Here is a 21342-nt window from a genome sequence, read left to right as displayed (position 1 = left end):
AAATTTGAAGTTTTGAAGTTCCTTTTTGGAGAGCAAAAAACTCTATATTTGGAGTTATAGAGTTTCTTTTGGAGATGCTCTAAGCCTGTATATATGATAATAAAGTGTCCCACTCTCACCATTTAATTTCATTGCACCCTCTCAATACTCTCTGCCATTACTCTCCTCTCCCAATTTTTCCTCTCTCTTCCTCCAAGATTTACACCTAGCTTTCAAACTCTTCGACAAAAAACCGCTTGATCAGTACAAAACCATCTCTGGTTTTCCGACAAACAAATCTCAGGCCACACATGGTATACTCCTCTCTCTTCCTTTAGGGTTTCGTCGCGTCTTCCTGGCAATGTATGTCTCGAAAACCTCATCATTTATCAGGTTAAATATATATTTTCATTGATAACAAAACCTTTTTCATTTGTCTAATGTATTTGATCATTACACTAATATTTAAGCCTCTTCATAAAACTCTCACTTTCATGAGGATTATAGAACCAAATTATCTCGTGTATGTTGAATTTGTCATTTATTTAGTCTTAATTTTCATTCTTTAACATTAATTGATAACTATTTTCCGTCTGACTTTCTGATACTACTATCTTCTTCTTTTTTTAGTTATTGAGATGTATTTCTGAAGACAACAGTAGAGGAAGAAGGTTAAAGGTTTATATTCTATTCTCTTCTAGTTTCTTCTTACTATACGTTTGTTTTGATATATAAAAAACGTGTTTATACTTTATATGCATAATAAATATTCCATCTATTTGTGAAGAAAAAACTTTATATACGGTAGTGGTAATAAAAATAGCTGGAGAAATTAAATACATCATCCAGGCCTTATGTCACGTTGGTTGTAAGCTGTGTAATAACTTCAATGTTGGTCCATCGCACCGTGCACAGACTATAATATTTTTCATTTTAACTGTTTGAAAAAGTTGCAAACGATAGTAAATTAATACTTTTCCTGGAGAATTTTAGTTATACTATAATATAACAGTCTGCTAATAATTACAGTATATTTAATTCCATTTTGTTCACAAATACTATATTGTTTTCTGTTTTTCATAACCAGGAAAGAGAGGATTATTTGTATAACTACTTCTTGCCCATTTTAATTTGCTTTGAACAAATGAGTCCAACATTTCTCTTTTCATCTTCTCTCTCCTCGTGAATTCCAATACCATTCTATTAGAAAATTGGATATAAGTGTGGTATTCTCTAAATAAAAAATTCATTATCAAGTCATCTAATGATTTCCATCTACACTACATATAATTTATGAATCAGTTTCAAGAAAATATATTTTAGCTTGCTGGATATTTTTTATGGCAAAAAGATTGGGAGGTTCGAATAATTTGTATTATGTGAAATTCATTGTTTTGGGTTGGTTATTAAATAACGTATTAATATGATTGTGATGTTTTCGAAAGGCTCTTCTTTCTTGCTTTCAATTAGTGGGTCCTTTGATTCCTACCAGCATCTCCAAAATCGTCGTTTTTCTTTGAGGCTATAAACCTTTTGTAAGATCTTCAAAAAGAAAGGCAGAAAACTCCAAAAATATTAACTTGTTGACGTGGAAAAAGTATTGCCATATTTTTTTCACAATCTTGGTGAAATTACTCTTCTTATTGACTTGATTCTTGTATCCAAGAAAAAACCCTAATTCTTTATAACATCTGACTAAACTTTCTACTTTTTCTTATTAGGGTTTGGTTTCAATTTCAAGTGTAAGAAAAAGATGTTCGAGCCAAATATGTTTCTTGCAGCTATGAACAACGAAGATAGCAACAACCACAACTACAACCACGAAGACAACAATAATAACAATGAAAGATTTCTTCGCGACGAGGAATTCGACAGTGCGAATACTAAATCGGGAAGTGAGAATCAAGAAGGAGGATCGGGAAATGATCAAGATAATCATCATCCTAATAAGAAGAAACGATATCATAGACACACCCAACTTCAGATCCAGGAGATGGAAGCGTATAGCATATCACAAATTTCATGTTTTAGTTCATAACTTTATTTTTCCTTTAATTTAGTATCATCATTTTGGTTGTTAAATAGATTCTTCAAAGAGTGTCCTCACCCGGATGACAAGCAAAGGAAACAACTTAGCCGTGAACTGGGTTTGGAACCTCTTCAGGTCAAATTCTGGTTCCAGAACAAACGCACCCAAATGAAGGTATATATACTTATGATCATTTATACACTTATGGATATGTATCAAAGTATAAATATAAGGCTTATGTTATGCTTAGACGGCTAGACCTACATAATGCGTCTGATCTCAATCACATTAATTTTAGAAGAAGATTAGGGAATTTTCTAATTAATATAATATAGGCCTAACAAATGACAAGCTTTTGGGTGGATTTTTGGTGTTTGATTTCTAATTTTCTACAATGATTCTAGTAGAACTTTGGCAGATTTTTTTAAATGTAGTTAAAACAATTGACTTGGTTTTCTTAATTTGAAAAGTTCTTCTTTGGCCGCCGAACTATCTTTTTGGCGAAATCAGCCATAGAAAAATTGTTTAGTTGAAAACAACTTGCCCATTTAATAGCTAAGTTGGAACCATAATGTATAGATTGAAACGTTTTGGACTCATGCATGTGCTTACGTTATGCAAATACGGTGAAACACATAACGTGTACATAAGTGTATATATCATGTGTGCAGTATATACATATATACTTTTCCTCTTTTAGTAAGAACCTTTTGTTGCTTCATGATTGTACTCAGATTAGAAACTATTAGTTTTCTAAATTAATTATATAATAATATATAACAGCAACAAGAAAAAAAACACTATTAATTATAGAAAAATTATGGAGACAACATAAAAATGAATTTATTGGTGCAGAATCATCACGAGCGGCACGAGAACTCGCATCTTCGGGCGGAAAACGAAAAGCTTAGAGGAGACAACATTAGATATCGAGAGGCTCTTGCAAATGCTTCATGTCCTAACTGTGGTGGTCCAACGGTTATTGGAGAAATGTCCTTTGACGAACACCAACTCCGTCTCGAAAATGCTCGTTTAAGAGAAGAGGTATATATATATATATGTATATTAATTGATCTTATCTTAGACTATATTGCCTTAACCACACATGGTATAAAATAATAATTGAAGCATTTTGAAAACATATATTTCTGAGTCGAAATAATATATCTTAAAACATACTTTTACTCAACCTAACAAGAAATAGATAACTTAATATATAACGTAAGTTCTTCTTGTGATCCAAAACTATATTATATGAAACAAATTATCTTCTTGTATGTCATCTAGATCGATAGAATATCAGCCATCGCAGCCAAATACGTAGGCAAGCCAGTCTCAAGCTATCCTCTTATGTCTCCACCTCCACTTCCTCCACGTCCCTTAGAACTCGCCATGGGAAACTTTGGAGGAGATGTTTATGGAAACAACCCAACCGATCTCTTCAAGTCCATCACCGCACCAACAGAATCTGATAAACCGTTGATCATCGACTTAGCCGTTTCTGCTATGGAAGAGCTCATGAGAATGACTCAAGTGGAGGAGCCTTTGTGGAAAAGTTTGGTTTTAGACGAAGAAGAATATGCACGGACGTTTCCTAGAGGGATTGGACCTAAACCGGCTGGTTTTAGAACCGAAGCCTCACGAGAAAGCGCGGTTGTGATCATGAATCATGTCAACATTGTTGAGATTCTCATGGATGTGGTAATAAACATTTTTCATTTTATAAATTATTAGTAATTTTCTCTTATATGTTTGATATTTTTTAAACATTGATATGGTGTTGCAGAATCAATGGTCGGTTGTTTTTGCGGGGATGGTGTCTAGAGCGGTGACATTAGCGGTTTTATCGACTGGGGTTTCAGGAAACTATAATGGAGCTCTGCAAGTGGTAAGTTTTGAGTCTTACTTACTCTTGTAATAATGTAAACCTAATAACTTGGAACTCAAGAAACCACTCTGCTTTTGTCAGATGAGTGCAGAGTTTCAAGTTCCAACACCGTTAGTCCCCACCCGGGAAACTTACTTCGCACGTTACTGTAAACAACAAGCAGATGGTTCTTGGGCGGTTGTCGATATTTCATTGGATAGTCTCCAGCCTAATCCACCAGTTAGATGCAGGCGGCGAGCTTCTGGATGTTTGATTCAAGAAATGCCAAATGGATACTCTAAGGTAACAACAAATAAAAAACATTAAGCTATATGTATGAAATAAATGTAAATTCCAAAATGTATTTTTTAAAAGTAGAGATGATTAATGTAACAGGTGACATGGGTGGAACATGTGGAAGTTGATGACAGAGGAGTTCATGACTTGTATAAACACATGGTTAGTACTGGTCATGCCTTTGGTGCTAAGCGTTGGGTAGCTATTCTCGACCGCCAATGTGAGCGGTTAGCTAGCGTCATGGCTACACACATTTCCTCAGGAGAAGTTGGCGGTATAAACATAATACTATTTGTTGTACACAAGTACTTTCTTAGAATCATAGTACTAATTTTGATGAAATGTGTAGTGATAACTAACCAAGAAGGGAGGAGGAGCATGCTGAAATTGGCGGAGCGAATGGTTATAAGCTTTTGTGCAGGAGTGAGTGCTTCAACTGCTCACACATGGACTACATTGTCTGGTACAGGAGCTGAAGATGTTAGAGTGATGACTAGGAAGAGTGTGGATGATCCAGGAAGGCCTCCGGGTATTGTTCTTAGTGCAGCCACTTCCTTTTGGATCCCTGTTCCTCCAAAGAGAGTCTTTGACTTCCTCAGAGATGAGAATTCAAGAAATGAGGTTAACTCTTTTAGTTACTACTGGTCTACTACTAACAACTTTGAGCATAGTCTTTAATGAGATATTTTTGCAGTGGGATATACTGTCTAATGGAGGCGTTGTTCAAGAAATGGCACATATTGCTAATGGGAGGGATACAGGAAACTGTGTTTCTCTCCTCCGGGTGAATGTGAGTAGATTTGTTTGTTATAATTCATATGATCAAGGCTTTCATATTTTTCAATCTTTTTTTATGTCACAGAGTGCAAACTCTAGCCAGAGCAACATGCTGATTCTACAAGAGAGTTGTACTGATCCTACAGCTTCCTTTGTGATCTATGCTCCGGTTGATATTGTAGCCATGAACATTGTGCTAAACGGAGGCGATCCGGACTATGTGGCTCTGCTTCCATCAGGTTTTGCTATTCTTCCTGATGGTAATGCAACTGGTGGAGGAGAAGGAGGGTCGCTGCTGACCGTTGCTTTTCAGATTCTGGTTGACTCGGTTCCCACGGCTAAGCTGTCTCTTGGATCTGTTGCGACTGTTAACAATTTGATTGCTTGCACTGTTGAGAGGATCAAAGCTGCTATGTCTTGTGAGACTGCTTGAATAAAAAAACACCCATTAGGTAGTTTAAGTAAACAGTTTGTAGACTTTTTTTTTTTTGTCTTGTTGTTAGGCCTTAATGTGATTAAACTTGTTTGGTTCTTCCTGCAGGAAATAAGATATCGGTTTGAAGAGAGCTTTTTTGGTGTTAAGCGGAGGAGTCAAGAGCGAACCTCACAAGATAGACCATTGAGTAAGGTTATGTGTGTAGTGTTAAGTTTTTGCTCTGCTTATTTGTTGAAACTAAGCAGTGGAAAAACTTTATACTTACAAGTGAAAATGCAAATGGTTTTAAGAGGTTCGGGAATTGACTTCCCCTGCAACATACTGGATTAGAAAAGTTAAAAGTTTAAAGGTCAGAGATGCGCTCATAAACTTGTTTTTGTGTCACAGTTGTGTTTCTTCTTTCTGTCTTGTAGTTAAGACTTTGAAGTTTGTATTTGCTTTGTAAGCGTATGGAAGTTGGTTTACCAAAAAGCTCCCATTTAGGTTATGTAGCAGAGATTTCAAGCATGAATTTGATGCCAACCAACCAAACACTATCTGAGAGAACAATAGCTTGAGCAGAATCCCAAAATATCAAACACAATGTGATAAAGAAAAGAGTTAAAAGACTAATCAAATGAAATAATCACCCTCAAGCAAGGTTTCTCCTGGCCAGAACAGGAGATCTTATGGTAGAATAAGAAACCAGACCACAAGAAATCACCTGGCCAGACCCCTTTTTTAGGTCAGCTATTCAAAGTTATCCAAAGACGCATAAAGAAAAAAAAAAGGACAAAACCATCTCAAATAAGAAACACACCTCTTCTACGCCAGCTTTCTCCTTGGCATAATAGTATACCTCTTTCCAACAGATCCAGTGCTCTTAGTTGAACTAGAGACTAAACCACGAAGAACAGCCAGAATCCCAATACCCATGAAAGGCACATACATCATTAGCAATCTCTCAGATGCCTTCCCTGAACCAATCATCTCTCCCAGGATTGCAGCCTAAAGATCCACACACACACACAGTTGTCAAACCATAGCTCCAAAAAAACGCAGAGCAGATATAAACATAGATTACACCCCAAAAAAACTATGCAGTTCAAGATCAAATCTAGTTTCACCATTGCAAGTAAAATAAATATCTTTTCCACCAAGAAACACTGCTAACCCTAATCTATATATCATTCACACTGAGATACAAGAATCACATAGCATACAAAATCTCATTAGTCAGTGCATTGTAAAGATAAAGATCTCAAAATCAACGTATAGACTATAATTGTATATAATAACTACATTATGTGATTAATGTTCCTCCTCATTGTACCATGGAAGTGACGAGGGAAGCTCCGTAAAGCAAGCAGGTGGTACCGAACCACGATTTTCCGGCGAGGATCGCGTAGATGTTAGCGATCGAGAGCGGCCACAAGAACACGAGCTCATGCCAGACGAGTCCGACGAGGAAATGCGGCTTCTCCATGAGCAAGTAGTCTCCGAACTCGGCGACGTAACTGGTTTTCAGATCGGTGAGAAACGCCGGGAAGATTGATTTGGGAAGCGCCGTTTGTCCGTCGATGAGCGGGCCGATAACCGCCATCAGAGCGAAGCATACGAATAGGATCGCGTCGATCAGCTTCCCGAAAGCTCCCATCTTCGTCTTCTTCTTCTCCGATTGATTCGAAATCTCTTAAAGAGTTCCGAAACCGTCGTTGACTATGTAACTGATCTAATTATTGGTTTACTTAACCGTACGAAATAAATAACAGAAAATAAATCTCCGGTTCAATCAAATCGTATTTCTTTCCGGTTCAGTCAAGCAGTATTTGATTGTATACCGGAGAGAATACACCGGTTTAATCAAATGGTTGGTTTAACTTACATTTGAGATTGTCCAGCACTGTAAAGAGAGAAAGGAAACGTAACGATGAGCGAGACGAGACCAGTGCCGAGGAGAGAGAGTCCATGGGGTTTACCGGAAGGTCACCGTGAGCCCAAAGCTCACCGCTGCAACGATCGCGTCGAGGACGTCGTCCAGGTTCTCTCACCTATTCCTTCCTTCGTTTTTCTCGTTGGATCTCTCTTAAAGTTCGTATTTTTGGGATGATGATGAGTAATAGGTTTGTAACATTAGAGAATCAAATTAGCGTTTTTCTAGGGTTCTGTTACTTAAGGAACTACAAGTTGAATTCCTTTATCCACTGGCTTGTATCAGCTATTGGATTTGATGTGTCATATTGAACTGCAACTGAAAGAGCTAGAAATTGCTTGGTTTGGGGGCAATGTTGTTGCAATTCTCATACATTGGCACTCTTCGTGATCTGTTTATGTTATAGCATTTGGTAAATTTTGCAGGCGTTTTTAGAGGGAAACCCGTTTAAGACGGTTCCAGGACCTTTTAAACTATTCTACCGTTGCATGCGCTCTAAGCCAGGGTATGTGCATTTTCCTACTCTTTCACATTCATAGTGTTGTTGATAATTAATAATAGGCTGCAGAACCAGAACCTTTGGTTCTGTTGTTGCATTTACAGTTAAAGAGTTCTTGCTTCTTCAGTTACCTGCTAAAACCAGTTTCTTGTCTTTCTGATTCATAAAGTATTGATCTTTAAGCCTTTATTATTTCTTTATCTTCCTCGTGGTAGAGCCTGAACCATTCGTTTTGTTTTTTTCAGAGAGGAACCAACAGAGCCATTCACGTACCTCGACTTGGAACCTCCAAAAAGAGAAGCAAAACTTGAGTAAAGCTATCACTCTTTTATTTATTTCCTTCGAACTTTTCAACTGAGCATGTAATTGCCAACACTGATGTTTTGTTTCTTTTCAATATGCATCAACGATATCCTCTTGTTTTTTGTTTGTCATAATGCTAATAAAAAATTGGTACTTGGAGTTCCGTTTCAATATCATCTTCTGATATTTCTGTTCGCTTAAACTCTGATGATGTGTGAATAAAGATGAGCTCCCATTACGTATCAGAATAAGATTTACAAGTTTATCTCTGGCTTTTGGTTTCTTGAACTTTGCTATTACAAAATCTTTAATGATAAATTTTATCTACCCCCTAAGTATATATGTTAAACAACATTATTGAACTCTCTATATCTGTTTAAGGAATTTCGCTATGTTGAGAATGTGAGCTCCCAGCTCCACTCTGGCTACTTTTGAGTTTATTGCTACTCTTCTGTTTCAGTATCTCCTTGATCTCTGCTTCCCTCTTATCCACAATCTTCACCAACTCCTTGAAACTCGGTGCTCGCAAGCCTCTCCCTGATCTAGACCCCTCGGTCACTTCGCTCGCCCTCTCCTCGTCCCCAGTATCCGGTAGCAACCTCTGGTACTGCCAGAACACCCTCCAGAAGAAGAGAGTAAGCGCTATGAAGCAAGTGATGCCGCAGATAAGGAACAGTCCCCAGAAACTTTTGAGCGAAAGCTGAGAGGTCTCGCTGTTTTGGATCTGCATCGAGCATTCGTGCTTGTAGTTAAGCCATTTCCTGTGGATTTTCTCCAGCTCCCCTTCTTCTGAGAGCTGCAAGATGGCCGTGGACATGTCTACAGCCAAAGGGGAGTCTCTCTGGAACGCGAAGCCCCAGCCTGTGCGTGTGAACTCTTGTCCTACTGTCCGGTACTTGCAGTTGCTGTTTGTCAGAAGGACTTCGATGTAAGGAAGCTCGTCCACGATGGCTGCCACGCCGCCGGCTTTGGGACCGAGCTGAAGAGCGGAAAGGTAATGTTCTTCGTCTCTTAGTGGAACTATCCTATGAGGAGATATGTTAAGCTCGTTGACCAGGTAGTTTCTAGCGAATGTACCGTCTTGAACACCGATCGGTTCGTTGCTCGTTATCAAGCTATCTATCCCTTCAATGCGAGATGTCAGCTGCTGCACGGTGAGTATCGAAGTGAGACTAGCTGTGTAGCTAGAGTTGATGATCAGAACCACGAACAACCATATGATCAAGACTAGTCTCCCCAATGAGCTCACCGTGTTCTCCCCTGAAAAGATCAAAAGTAAAAGTAAGCTCCCACTATGAATCCACTGATCTTGTTGAGAGAAACTTATACTTACTATGAGAGAAGAACATGGTCGAGAAGCTAAACCAGAAGATGGTGATGAGTTGACGCCTAGGAGGGCCACGGAACTCGTGGTTGAATCTGTGTTCGAGAATCCAGACGATGGCTCCAACGAAGAGAAAGAAGGCTCCAGTGACAGCCCACATCTCTATAGTGAACGGTTTCAGGAATGACCAAGGACTAGACTTAGCCTCCTTAACCGGAGCCACCACCACAAGCCCTGACTCTATAAACGGCTGTGTGAAGTCCACAAACCTTGTTCTGTTTGTAACAATCGTTATATCTCCAACAGCTACATCAAAGTTCTGCAGAGAGAAAAAACGTAAGAAGGAATGTGATCTTGATCTTGAGTAATAATAAAGCTACTTACATCAGCAACAACTTCATTGATCAGATTGTCATAAGAAGGATTCTTCTTCCCATCTCCATACAGTATATAGTTTCTTGGAACAGGGTAAGGAAGCAACTCGATCGCAGCCTCAAAGACATCAATGCAATAGCCTCTAACACCAGGCGGGTTCTTGTCCTTGGAGACGTAATCTTTATAGCTCACGCGGTTAGGCACTGCTATTTTCAGCGGCTTTCCGTTGTTAGGAAACACCCATCCACGTGGAGGCTTTGTCACTTCCCCTGGCCATATGATTCCATAAAGACGCTGGTTCGCTGTAGATGTGTTCGGAGGCTTGGAATACAACGTCTCTGGAGGCACCACTGAGAGACCTGAATGATTAGACCAGTATCCCACTCTCCGCGGACCTGTGCCTTCTATGTTCAGAACTTCGTATGCCGGGTTAACCCGGTTTCTCTCTGAATCAAACCGGATTGGCCCGGTTACACCGGTGTGATTCATCCCGAGAATGATCTCAAGAAACCTCTCCCCTTCGTTGAACACACTCAACGCTGATAACCGAAGACTGCTACTCTTTGTCTTGTGAAGATTCGGGTCGTTGGAGAACGTCACTCTGTTGTTCTCTCTGAAGAAAACATCGAGGGCGCGAGCGATCAACCAGACAGAGTCATAAGCATACAATGCATAAGAGTTGAGACCTTCTTTAGGCCTAAGATTCCTCCATCTCTCCATAAACCGTCTCTTCGCGTCACTCTCGGCTGTGTAATGCCGAAAGGCAACCACTCCTTGCAAGAGATCCATCGTCTCCGTATCCACGGCCCCCATGGAGTCCAAAACTGTAGGTAGCCAGTCCGTTGATATCCAAACGTAACCGCTTCCCATCATCCCAAGAGACTTAGCCACCGAGAAGACGTTTAAACCAGAGTCAGGGTTCACATGGACGACGTAGACACGAGAAGCCATCAGGTTAACGGAAACCAACAAGTCTTTGATGGAGGTAGCGTCCGCACCGGGAGTGATAGCAGCTTTGTGGGAGATTCTAGCGCGTTTCTTGGCCAGTGCGTCGCCAAGAACCGATACCCCGTTGCGGCCGCACTCGTCGTCGACGAATATGGCGATGACTTGTCTCCATCCGGAGTAGGATACGAGGTCCGCGACGGCGTGCATTTGGAAGTGATCGTTCTGAGTGGTGCGGAGGAAGTAAGGGTACTGGAGGGAGGAGAGGGTTGGATCCGTTGCTGCGAATGATAAGAGAGGTACGTGTAGCTCGTTAGCTACGTAGGAGATCATGTGAGCAATGCTTGATGACTGTGGACCGATGGCTGCAACCACTTGTGTTTCCATCAGCTGTAAAGCTACACCATTAAAAAAAACATAATCATCACTTTCACACACTAGTTGTTAGCTTAAATAGGGAGGAAGCAGTGTATGTGTATACCTCCCATGGTGCCAATGAATCCACTGCAGTTAGAGTCTTGAAAGACAATGTTAAGCTTGGTACCCTTGAGTACGGTTTGGTCAGCGTTGACATCATCCATTGCTGCTTTGAAAGCTGGTTTAGCCGCTCGTCCGATGAAGGAGTCATAAGTAAACAGAGCTCCAACGTTCACAGAGTTTGGTGTCTGTGATAACGGCGGTGAAGCAGTAGAAGAAGAAGAGTTTCTTGAAAAATTACTTTTACCAGCACATTCCTCTGGAAAGATCCACAAGACAGAAACACATAACAAGATAATTCTCATTGCTTTCACCATGGAGACTCCTCTCATCATCAAGAAAAATCCAATAAAAAGCACTGACTTTTCTTCCCCTGGGCCTATGTAATCATTTGATTAGTTGAAATGACACCTGGAGAATAAACAATTCGTCAGTTCGGAGCATGAATCAAAACCAAGATTTAACAACGAAAAAAAAAAAAGACAAGAACTGGTCCAGAAAATCTAGTGAAAGGAAGGCAAACAAACCAAGAAATCAGGTCTTAGATTCTGTAGAGATTGGTGGATACATACTCATATACTATTATATATAGAGAAGACCTTTGGATCCTGTGGAGACTGGTGCTTACATGTGAAACTAGGACTGAAAAAAAAAAGAAGTGTAATAAGAGGGCCATCTTAAAGATGGTTTTGCAAAAAGAAGCAAAAAAGCGCAATTAATAATTCAATGAACAGAGAGAATCATGTATGGTGGTGGCAGTGATATGTCAATTAATTAAAAAGAAAAAAAAACTTATTCTTCACACAAACCAAATCATTAAAACATAAACGAAACTAATAATAGCGGTGATATTCCATTTTGATAAAAATAAAAAAGCAAGTAGACCTTAATTTTCTGCAGAACATGGCAGTGGCCAGTGAGTGGTTGGAGAATGAATGATGTAATAGTATAATAGTACATCCATATGAATATCGAAATTTCGACGATCTTTTTCTTTATTTTTATAAAACTTAACGAAATTCCTATCGGAGAATATTATAATTTAATATATTTGAAGGAGATTTCTTTGAGATCTTTGGACCAAAACTTTAGGAGATAAATTCACAAATCCAAGCTCTATTAACAAAAAAGTACACCAAAATTAATGCAACTATAAATAAAGAAGAAGCAACCTTGGAATAAATACGTGCAACAAACTTGAATCAGAAATCAATATGATATTCTGGAGTGAACGAGTGAGTTAGCAGTAGAGCACAGGAAAAGAGACACAGAAAAGAAGATGAAGAAGAAGAGGAACAGGAGAACTGTTACTCGAGCTCAAGCAAAGAATAATCAAAATATTCTTTCTTCTTTTTATTATTATTATTGTGTTTCATATTTACGTTTTCTTTTGTTGGGAGTGCCATTTCTCGAGTGGTCAGTGATGGACGTAGGCCAAGGTGTGGTGGGGTATCCATGCTTTTCTTGTCTATTCATACTATTGGAGAATCGAGTTTTTTTTTTCTGTCTCTCTTCTCAAATTTGAGGAAGAAGTTATAAACCATTAAACAACAATTGCAAAATACTAATAATATTATTTGAAATACTTTCATATCATTATGGAAAATATAGTTTATAACTTCTTCCTCAAATATGAGAAGAGAGCCAGAAAAAAAATTGATTAAGGGGGCGATTGGTTTTCCCGCTACCACCCGCAAACGCACCTTTTGCGGTTAGTAGCGGTTGTCGGCGGTTTGCAACAATCATTCAAATCGCTCTAAACCGCTTCAAACCGCTCCGAATCTCATAAATTCAAAAGCTGGCTCCAGCTAGCGTTTGCGGTTGCAGGCGGTTGCGGGAGGGTAAAATTTTTTTCTTTTTTAAAAAAAAATATATATACAAAAGCAAAAATATTTAATAAAAAATTTAAAATTTAAATTATGAAAATATTAAAATATATCTATTATATTTTAATTAATATTATAAAATTTAATAATAAAAACAATTTCAAAAAAATTTCAAAAAATTAAAATTATAACTTTCTAAATATAAATTTTATATTTATTATAATTTCATGATTTTTGATATTTTTATAATTATATTAAATGTAAATATTGTTAATTTATTATTTGACTATTACTGCATTTGGTAGTTAACCAGTCATAAGTCACCCGCAAACGCACCAATTTTTAACTGCAATACCAGTCGTACAAATCTCTTAAAACCGCTAGAAACTGCAACCGCCCGCATCCACAAACTCCCGCAGCCGCAAACGCAACCGCTGCGTTTGAACCAGTCAGGCCCTAATTGACAACCTAGTTGCTTGAAGAAGGGAAACTTCTCCTCAATGTTTGCCAATTAATTTCAACTTAAAACAAGAGCCAAGAGATATTATCAGCCTGAGCCAAGAGATATTATCAGCCTGGAAGGGAAAAATACCGTACTTGAACCAGTTTCTCTCTCCTATCTAAACTCTCTCTCGAGTCCGATCGAATATAAGTGAAGCTCCGGCGTCCGGCTGCGCGTCCGAACGCGTGCCAACGCCGGAGGCGCCTCTCTTCTCCCGCCTTCTTCGTTTGTCTTTTGCTTCGCCATGGTCTTGTCTCCCTCTTCGTTTTCTTCGCGGTTGTGCGTCGGGAGTCTCGTTAGTCTCGTCTCCGTGCGCAAGGAGCTCCGGTTCTGGCGCAGTTCTGCTCGGTCGTGGAGCCTGGAGGCGGTGAGTGGTGTGGGTTCCGGTGGCGGAGTCGGCTTTTTAGGGTTTCGCAATCGGCCCCCTTTTGCCGTTTGTAGGGTTTGTAGCGAGTGGTGGCGAGTGGGCGGTTTGGGCTTCAGATCCGGTCTGCAGTCGAGCGGCGGTGGTTTGTGGGTTTTCGTTTCTTCCTGGCGTCTTGAAGCGTCGAAGCCTTTCAGTCCTCGCCTTGGAAGCTTTGGAGGCTTAGTCTAGCTCGGGGCCGTGCTTAGCTGTCGACGCCGGCGTGTGTTGGTGTTAGCAGTGGTGGTGCGTGGAGTGATGCAGCGATGCGGTGTTGGCTGGAGTCGTCTATGGCTTCACCGAGGCATTGTCGCATCCTCTCTTCCTTTTGTTCCTTTTTGCCGTCTTCAGCTCAGGTTCACCGGCGAGGTTGAGTCGACTTGTCCTCTCGGTGTGTTTATCAGCTCTTGGTTCTTTGTTCAGCTGTTCCGTTGTCACCGGCTCAGCCTTTTAACAGCAGCTTGATACTTATACTTTGGTTCTCGAAGTCGGCGTGAGATGGGGCTTTGGTGGTTCTAGTTTGTCAACTGTTTCCACCTTCTCCTCAGTGACTCCTCGCGGCTTTACAGCACATCCCAGTACCGTGGGTTCACTTGAATTCTTGGTAGTGCTGTTTGCTATCTACTTGCAGGTTTGGAGCTTTCCCTGATTCAGAAGAGGTTGCTTTCCCGTACCCGTCTTTCTGCTTACCGTACTATGCAAGGGTGATTGTGTGGTTGTCTTTGTTGTATGCGGTCTTGGCGTGGTAGCGGAATTTTTCGGCGATTGATCTTCTGGTAAGCTCAGTCGTCTCGTATCCGCTATTTTCGTTTGCACTTCATTGATAGTGTAGATTGCAAGACTAGTAAGTTCATCGAAAACTAGCTACACCGGAAGCGACGTGAGGAGACCCCGGCAACCGAGGAAACGAGGCGAATCTCTCCTCCTCGCGATCCTCGTTGAAGGTTGAGAACAGTGATCGATGCTCAGAGATGTAGGATTCTATTTAGTGGAACGCGCCGGGGACATGGGTTGAGCGAAACTAGATGGAAAATTTCGGGTTTGGGTAATTTTGTTTGAGCCGGTCTTGTAATCAAAACTATTATTCCCGTTTTCGGGTCGTTAATTTAATTTTAATTAAAAAAAAAAAAGTTTTTATACTACAAGTTTTGGGACCCGGAAGTTTTCATATGATAAAAAGGTGCATGAAACACATGGACTCGACTGTTCTTTGTACCTTTAATAGATTGTTCATAAAAGAATATTGTAAAGTATAGAGCTCCATTTGTTATTTGTTGAGACTTGGTATGTCACTATTAACATGTCATTGATCCCACACTAATGATCTTTGGGGGATCTTGTAACATCACTTTTTATATTTAAAGATAACACTAAAAGAAATCTGGACCAGTAAATATACAAATTCGATTTTTTCTTCTTTAATTCGATTTGTTATTTGTATTTTTTCAGAATGTGGGGGCCCTTATCATCTTCTATATCCTTGTGTTTATTTGTCTGTTAGATTTCATCCATGTCTTTTAACGTATGTATGAGTATGACGATAAAGAAGAAGAAGAAGAAGAAAAAAGATTTAAAACCCCCACGTATTTGATCGAGCATATTTATTGACCTCAAATCATTTGATGCAAAGTATCATCTTTGATAGTGTGAGAACTGAGAACAGTTCATAAGTTTTTTCACTTTCTCTACGTAATTCCAGTTTTTTTTTCAAAATTTGACTGTCTTGTTGGGTCTTAAAATCACAAACTCGGGACGTAAAAACAGAACGTTGGGCTTGTCTATAGACTAGTGCCCCTTATAATAATGGGCCTTGTCATAGTTATATAATAATGGGCCTTGTAATAGTTATATAATAATGGGCCGCAAAGCAATACTTTCAAAAGATATAACAGAGGACAAACAGTGGCTGGATAAGTCGTTTTGGATAAAGCACTCTCTTCTCTCCTGGAGCAGAGCCTCACAGCTCCGTCGTCAATCCTAGCAATGGCTTCCTCAGTCGTCACTTCTTTTCAACCCAGGTACTATTGACATATTTAAAAAACATTATACCGGCTCTAATTCCCTAAGGGTTTAGCTTTCTTTAATTTCATAATCACGAGTCCCCGAGAATGTAAAGAATCATATGTTAGTTTTCTATTTCGAAATCGATACGACTGTGAACTTGGTTGGTGATTTGTTTTTTTATTTATTCAGGATTCGCAAAAGTAGAATTCTAGAAGTTATTACATTATCCTAGTTCCTGTCTGTTGGTTCTTTAACTGTGTAGACATGTTTTTGTTTGTTTGTCTGAAGATATGAGATGCTTTTGCCTTTGTTTAGGTCTGCATTTTTGGGAGATAGAAACGTGTTCAAGGTCTTAGCCACGCCTTCAGCTCAAGTGGGTTACTCAAGGAAGACTATCCAGTGTAAGGAATCAAGGATAGGGAAGCAACCTATCGCTGTACCAACCAATGTAACCATTGCATTGGAAGGTCAAGACTTGAAAGTCAAAGGTCCACTAGGAGAGCTCGCTTTAACTTACCCACGCGAAGTCGAGCTCATCAAAGAAGATGCTGGTGTCCTGAGGGTAAAAAAGACCGTGGAAACTAGAAGAGCGAACCAAATGCACGGCCTCTTCAGGTTACAAAGCTCTCACCTTTACTATATCAATTGGTCACAATCTTGAACGTGGTTACAAAGTTCTCAACTTTTTATCAATTGGTCACATAGGTTGCAAAGTTCTCAACTTTTTATCAATTGGTTACACAAAGTCTTGAACTTTACAGGTTGTTTATTGCTGCTAACCGTTTTGCAACTCTAATGTGTTAGGACGCTAACGGATAACATGGTAGTGGGAGTATCAAAGGGATTTGAGAAGAAGCTGATACTAGTGGGAGTTGGTTACCGTGCTACCGTTGAAGGGAAGGAGCTGGTTCTGAACCTCGGGTTTTCTCACCCGGTTAAGATGCAGATACCGGAGAGTCTCAAGGTGAAAGTGGAAGAGAACACGAGGATCACGGTGAGTGGATACGACAAGAGTGAGATAGGGCAGTTTGCTGCGACGGTGAGGAAGTGGAGGCCTCCGGAGCCGTACAAGGGTAAGGGAGTGAAGTATTCAGATGAGATTGTGAGGAGGAAAGAAGGAAAAGCTGGAAAGAAGAAGTGATCTTTTGTGTCTTCTTGTTGTTGTGTATTTTACTTTACATGTTGTTCTCCTTTCTATGTTGAAATGTGTATTTGCTCAAATCTTTTTTTTAGAAAAAACTAAAACTGTGAAACTATTCTCCATGATTCAATGGTTGCAAACTACTGAGAAAAAAAAAATTAATCTTTGAGAAAAAATGTTAGTAAAAAGGGAGAAACTATTTGCAAATTAGTTAAAAAATGGTTTTAAGGGTATGGTATAAATGGTAATCAAAGAACGAATAGGATAATTAATTCTCTAATGTTCTTTATAAAAAATTATCAATCACAAGGAATAATAATTTCATCTAATTAAAGGACAAAATTATTTTTTGTTAAATTTGAGAATGAACAATTTTTCTTTTTATTTCTGCTATTTTATTCCTGTACATTTTTTTTCTATTCATTTCTTTTATTTTTCGAATAGTCACCAGTCAGACTCAAATATCTCGTTGCAGGCTGTTTTCAAAAAAAAAAAAAATGAAGAAGGATAAATGATTCCAAGGGGCATCGAACCTGAGATGACTGGAAGAGAAGCCCACAATCTGTACGGATATGGATACATTAGTTTTGGGCCCAAAATAGTTATTAAATGAATCGGCAGGAAGCCCATTAGCTTGGCCCAAGAGCCGCCTCTGCTCGTTGTTCTCTCTCGCTCTTCGTCTGCGAAGAAGCGAACGAGAGAAGAGAGAGTAAGCAACAATGTCAGAGGCTAAAACCAAGTACGATCGTCAACTCAGGTATACACGCCCCTTCCCTTCTCTCTCTCTCTTTTATAACTCTTATCGGGGGGAGAAGGAAAGTAATCGCATCGAATCGCAGGATATGGGGGGAGGTAGGGCAAGCTGCTTTGGAAGAAGCGAGCATCTGTTTGCTCAATTGCGGCCCCACTGGCTCAGAGGCCTTGAAGAATCTCGTCCTCGGTGGAGTTGGGAGCATCACCGTCGTTGATGGATCCAAAGTCGAGCTTGGAGACCTTGGAAACAACTTCATGGGTATTTATTTGACTTTTACTCAATTTTTGCTTAGTTAATAAGGGGATTTGATTTTGATGATGGTGTGAAGTGGATGAGGGGAGTGTTGGTCAATCAAAAGCCAAGTCTGTTTGTGCGTTTCTTCAAGAGCTTAATGATTCTGTTAAAGCTAAGTTTATTGAGGAGGATCCGGATACGTTGATTATGACTAATCCTTCTTTCTTCTCTCACTTCACCCTCGTCATCGCCACTCAGGTGCCCTTTGATTCCTACTTGTTGTTACATTCTTTAGTGAAAGAGTGTTAGATTGTGCATGGTTGGTTGATATATTTAGATTGTGCAAAAACTTAGTTTTTTTTTTGTTTCCTTTGGTGCGTGAATCATAATACCTTTATTTGAGTCATTGTAGCTGGTGGAAGAGTCAATGGTGAAACTTGATAGAATCTGTCGAGAAGCAAACGTCAAGTTGGTTTTTGCTCGCTCTTATGGCCTTGCTGGCTTTGTTCGTGTCTCTGTTAAGGTTATAATACCTTTCTTTACCCCTTTTTTTTGCTAGATAACTAATGGATTACTGTGAGTACTATTGCCAATGTTAAGTTAGAAATATGCTTAGTTGAATTATTATTGTTTTCTTCTTTTTTTATCAGGAGCACACCATAATTGACTCAAAGCCTGATCATTTTCTTGATGACCTTCGCTTGAATAATCCATGGCCTGAACTCAAGAGGTACATTCTTACGTTGCTCTGGCATTCTTTAACCTTTTGTGCTTGTGGATGAACAACACTGACATTCTAAACTATTCATTGAACTGCAGCTTTGTGGAGACCATTGATCTAAATGTATCAGATCCTGTAGCTCATAAGCACATACCTTACGTCGTCATTCTTGTGAAGATGGCTGATGAATGGACTCAGTCCCATAGTGGCAATCTTCCCTCGACCAGGGAAGAGAAAAAAGAGTTTAAGGTGTAGCTCTTTCTTTTGCCACTTTGCAGATTCATTAGCTTTCTTCTGGCTTTTTGTTCTAATCTATCTCAATCCTTGAAATCTTAGGATTTGGTTAAGTCCAAGATGATATCTATGGATGAGGATAACTACAAAGAAGCCATTGAAGCCGCTTTCAAAGTTTTTGCTCCTCGTGGAATCAGTAAGTTGATATCTCGTGTAGTGTCGTAACTAGCTGAAAACTTTAATCAGTTATTCCTTGTTTCTATTCCAGGCTCAGAGATTCAACAGATTAGCAGTGATACTTGTGCTGAACCGAGTTCAAATTCCTCAGATATTTGGGTGATGGTAGCGGCTCTGAAGGTCTGAAACTAGATAATTGCTCTGCCACTCATTTTGATTGGTTCATAATACTCATGCTGTCATACATCACCACCTGCAGGAGTTTGTCTCGAACGAAGGTGATGGAGAGGCACCCCTTGAAGGCTCTATACCAGATATGACATCGTCAACAGAGTGAGTACAACTGCCTCGATGGCACTGAACTTCATCCACGATCTATTTTTCAGATTACTAATGTAGCTGTGTTTTTACTTTTTTGAAGGCATTACATCAATTTGCAGAAAATATATCTAGCGAAAGCTGAGGCTGATTTTCTTGTCATGGAGGAACGAGTTAAAAGTATTTTAAAGAAAATCGGTAGAGATCCGAGCAGCATCTCAAAACCAACAATCAAGAGCTTCTGTAAGAATGCAAGAAAACTTAAAGTGAGAATACTAAACTTAATGTCGATGGTCTACCTATTGCTTGTTTACATTTCCTTTTGAAGCAGTTTCAGAAACATTGACAAACTGCAATATGTAATTTGTAGGTATGCAGATACCGTATGGTAGAGGACGAATTTAGTAATCCTTCTGTAACCGAAATTCAAAAGTGTTTAGCGGATGAGGATTACAGGTGCGAATGTCTTCATATTTAACACAAAAGCATCAGCTGATTTGAAAAAAAGACCTAGCTACAAAACGCTTGCTGCTTTATTAGTTTCATGATAGGTTGGTATAAGATGCTGTGATTGAATATAGCAAAACATCTAGTCCATATTAGGCTTATATAGCAACAACAGAGATTCTGGTTTTAGTCCAAACCAATTCTAGGGATGCATGTGGAAGCCAGTTGTTAGCTCTTATGCTAATGTTGTTTGCCGTCGCAGTGGTGCAATGGGATTTTACATCCTTCTTAGAGCCGTGGACAGATTTACTGCCAACTATAACAAGTTTCCTGGCCAGTTTGATGGGTAAGAAACTCAAGCTCAAATGTATTTTCTGAACAACTGGTACTTGTTTGGCTTTTATTAATATATGCAATCTGTTTTTCGTAGAGGGATGGATGAGGACATTTCTCGGTTAAAAACTACTGCCTTGAGTCTCCTTACCGACTTGGGATGTAACGGCTCAGTACTGCCCGATGACCTTATCAATGAGATGTGTCGCTTTGGTGCCTCTGAGCTTCATGTGGTTGCTGCCTTTCTTGGAGGAATCGCGTCTCAGGAGGCCATCAAGGTCCGTACTTCCTTCTTATTACTCTAAACTTAATTGTTTAAATTCACTTGCTTTAAGAGATGATTGAACTTGTTGTTGTTGTTGTTGTTGTTGTGTCTCTCTCTCTATGTGTTGCAGCTTGTGACAAAACAGTTTGTTCCGATGTTGGGGACTTACATCTTCAATGGCATTGATCACAAGTCTCAGTTATTGGCATTGTAGAAGGTCTTCTTCACTTTCTCATTTGCTTGAAGCAGAGAGAAGAGCGTTCTTATATCTTTTTGAGTTTAAAAAATAACTGTTCAAGGACGACTCAGCCGGCACAATATTGTTTAGAGATGTTCTCAAAGTTCCAAAATTTGGAAGGTTTGGTTTGCATTTGTGTGACATTGACCAGATTGAAGAAACATACAAAAATAGGCGAGAGTAAAGTAAAGCCCAATCTCCACATTAGTCGGCAGAAGGTTTAATGATGGTTTTAATCATACAAACGACAAGTTATTTTAGCACCAATTACATCAAAAGTTATTCTGTCAAGAAAATGGGGTCCCTGATTAGAAATTAGGATCAATCAAAATGGAATATTAAAACTGTCTAAAGAAGTTAATGGCATCAAAGAACAAATTATGTCAGAAATTGCTGCTTCCAGTGAAAAGATAGGAGCCACAAATACAATGTGAAGGCCATACAGACAACTATAAGTGGGTGTGGGGTTATGAAAAGAAAAAAAAAATGCATGAATAATAGAGGCCATATAAGCTTTGGTGGGTT

General features: G+C 39.4%; 6 protein-coding genes across 16 annotated transcripts; 4 read left to right on the top strand and 2 right to left on the bottom strand.

Moving 5' to 3' along the window:
• The first annotated feature begins 103 nt into the window (after positions 1–103).
• On the top strand, positions 104–5866 carry LOC103844157 (homeobox-leucine zipper protein HDG2). Of its 7 annotated transcripts, none has more exons than XM_009120931.3 (13): positions 104–293; positions 610–657; positions 1701–1980; positions 2065–2182; positions 2864–3052; positions 3296–3709; positions 3795–3896; positions 3978–4178; positions 4272–4446; positions 4522–4793; positions 4867–4962; positions 5035–5401; positions 5491–5866. In XM_009120931.3, the coding sequence occupies exons 3-12, from the start codon at positions 1733–1735 to the stop codon at positions 5380–5382; spliced, it is 2163 nt and encodes a 720-aa protein (XP_009119179.1). In that variant the 5' UTR covers positions 104–293; positions 610–657; positions 1701–1732; the 3' UTR covers positions 5383–5401; positions 5491–5866. The 7 variants fall into 7 exon arrangements, with proteins under 7 accessions (XP_009119179.1, XP_009119178.1, XP_033137865.1 ...); XM_009120930.3 differs by having other exon boundaries at positions 104–342; XM_033281974.1 differs by having other exon boundaries at positions 105–372; positions 5035–5410; positions 5491–5856.
• A 72-nt stretch (positions 5867–5938) lies between these two features.
• Positions 5939–7113, bottom strand: LOC103844158. The gene is made up of 2 exons (XM_009120933.3): positions 6698–7113; positions 5939–6372 (listed from the first exon to the last, which is right to left on the bottom strand). Exons 1-2 carry the CDS (start codon positions 7019–7021, stop codon positions 6190–6192), a joined length of 507 nt encoding a protein of 168 aa, XP_009119181.1. The 5' UTR covers positions 7022–7113; the 3' UTR covers positions 5939–6189.
• Positions 7114–7208: 95 nt separating this feature from the next.
• On the top strand, positions 7209–8275 carry LOC103844160. The gene is made up of 3 exons (XM_009120934.3): positions 7209–7405; positions 7723–7802; positions 8042–8275. The coding sequence occupies exons 1-3, from the start codon at positions 7295–7297 to the stop codon at positions 8109–8111; spliced, it is 261 nt and encodes an 86-aa protein (XP_009119182.1). The 5' UTR covers positions 7209–7294; the 3' UTR covers positions 8112–8275.
• A 37-nt stretch (positions 8276–8312) lies between these two features.
• Positions 8313–12766, bottom strand: LOC103844161 (glutamate receptor 3.4). 4 transcript variants are annotated; one of them, XM_009120936.3, is made up of 6 exons: positions 12393–12766; positions 11793–11862; positions 11225–11631; positions 9808–11141; positions 9433–9742; positions 8313–9359 (listed from the first exon to the last, which is right to left on the bottom strand). In XM_009120936.3, the coding sequence occupies exons 3-6, from the start codon at positions 11553–11555 to the stop codon at positions 8476–8478; spliced, it is 2859 nt and encodes a 952-aa protein (XP_009119184.1). In that variant the 5' UTR covers positions 11556–11631; positions 11793–11862; positions 12393–12766; the 3' UTR covers positions 8313–8475. The 4 variants fall into 4 exon arrangements, with proteins under 4 accessions (XP_009119184.1, XP_009119183.1, XP_009119186.1 ...); XM_009120935.3 differs by having other exon boundaries at positions 11748–11862; positions 12393–12765; XM_009120938.3 differs by lacking the exon at positions 11793–11862 and having other exon boundaries at positions 12393–12765.
• A 2947-nt stretch (positions 12767–15713) lies between these two features.
• On the top strand, positions 15714–17228 carry LOC103844162 (50S ribosomal protein L6, chloroplastic). The gene is made up of 3 exons (XM_009120940.3): positions 15714–15969; positions 16271–16570; positions 16760–17228. Exons 1-3 carry the CDS (start codon positions 15935–15937, stop codon positions 17094–17096), a joined length of 672 nt encoding a protein of 223 aa, XP_009119188.1. The 5' UTR covers positions 15714–15934; the 3' UTR covers positions 17097–17228.
• A 587-nt stretch (positions 17229–17815) lies between these two features.
• Positions 17816–21013, top strand: LOC103844163 (NEDD8-activating enzyme E1 regulatory subunit). 2 transcript variants are annotated; one of them, NM_001301949.1, is given in 17 exon segments: positions 17816–17853; positions 17936–18108; positions 18179–18342; positions 18497–18607; positions 18735–18814; positions 18904–19044; positions 19046–19054; positions 19142–19151; positions 19153–19157; positions 19159–19235; positions 19308–19396; positions 19476–19549; positions 19638–19800; positions 19905–19990; positions 20244–20327; positions 20412–20592; positions 20710–20793. In NM_001301949.1, coding segments are annotated over 17 exon segments (1569 nt in total).
• The last annotated feature ends 329 nt before the right edge of the window (positions 21014–21342 follow it).

The sequence above is a fragment of the Brassica rapa genome, chromosome A10 (genome assembly GCF_000309985.2).
Source record: "Brassica rapa cultivar Chiifu-401-42 chromosome A10, CAAS_Brap_v3.01, whole genome shotgun sequence".
Classification (NCBI taxonomy): domain Eukaryota; kingdom Viridiplantae; phylum Streptophyta; class Magnoliopsida; order Brassicales; family Brassicaceae; genus Brassica; species Brassica rapa.
This window is presented reverse-complemented; position numbering and strand designations above follow the sequence as displayed.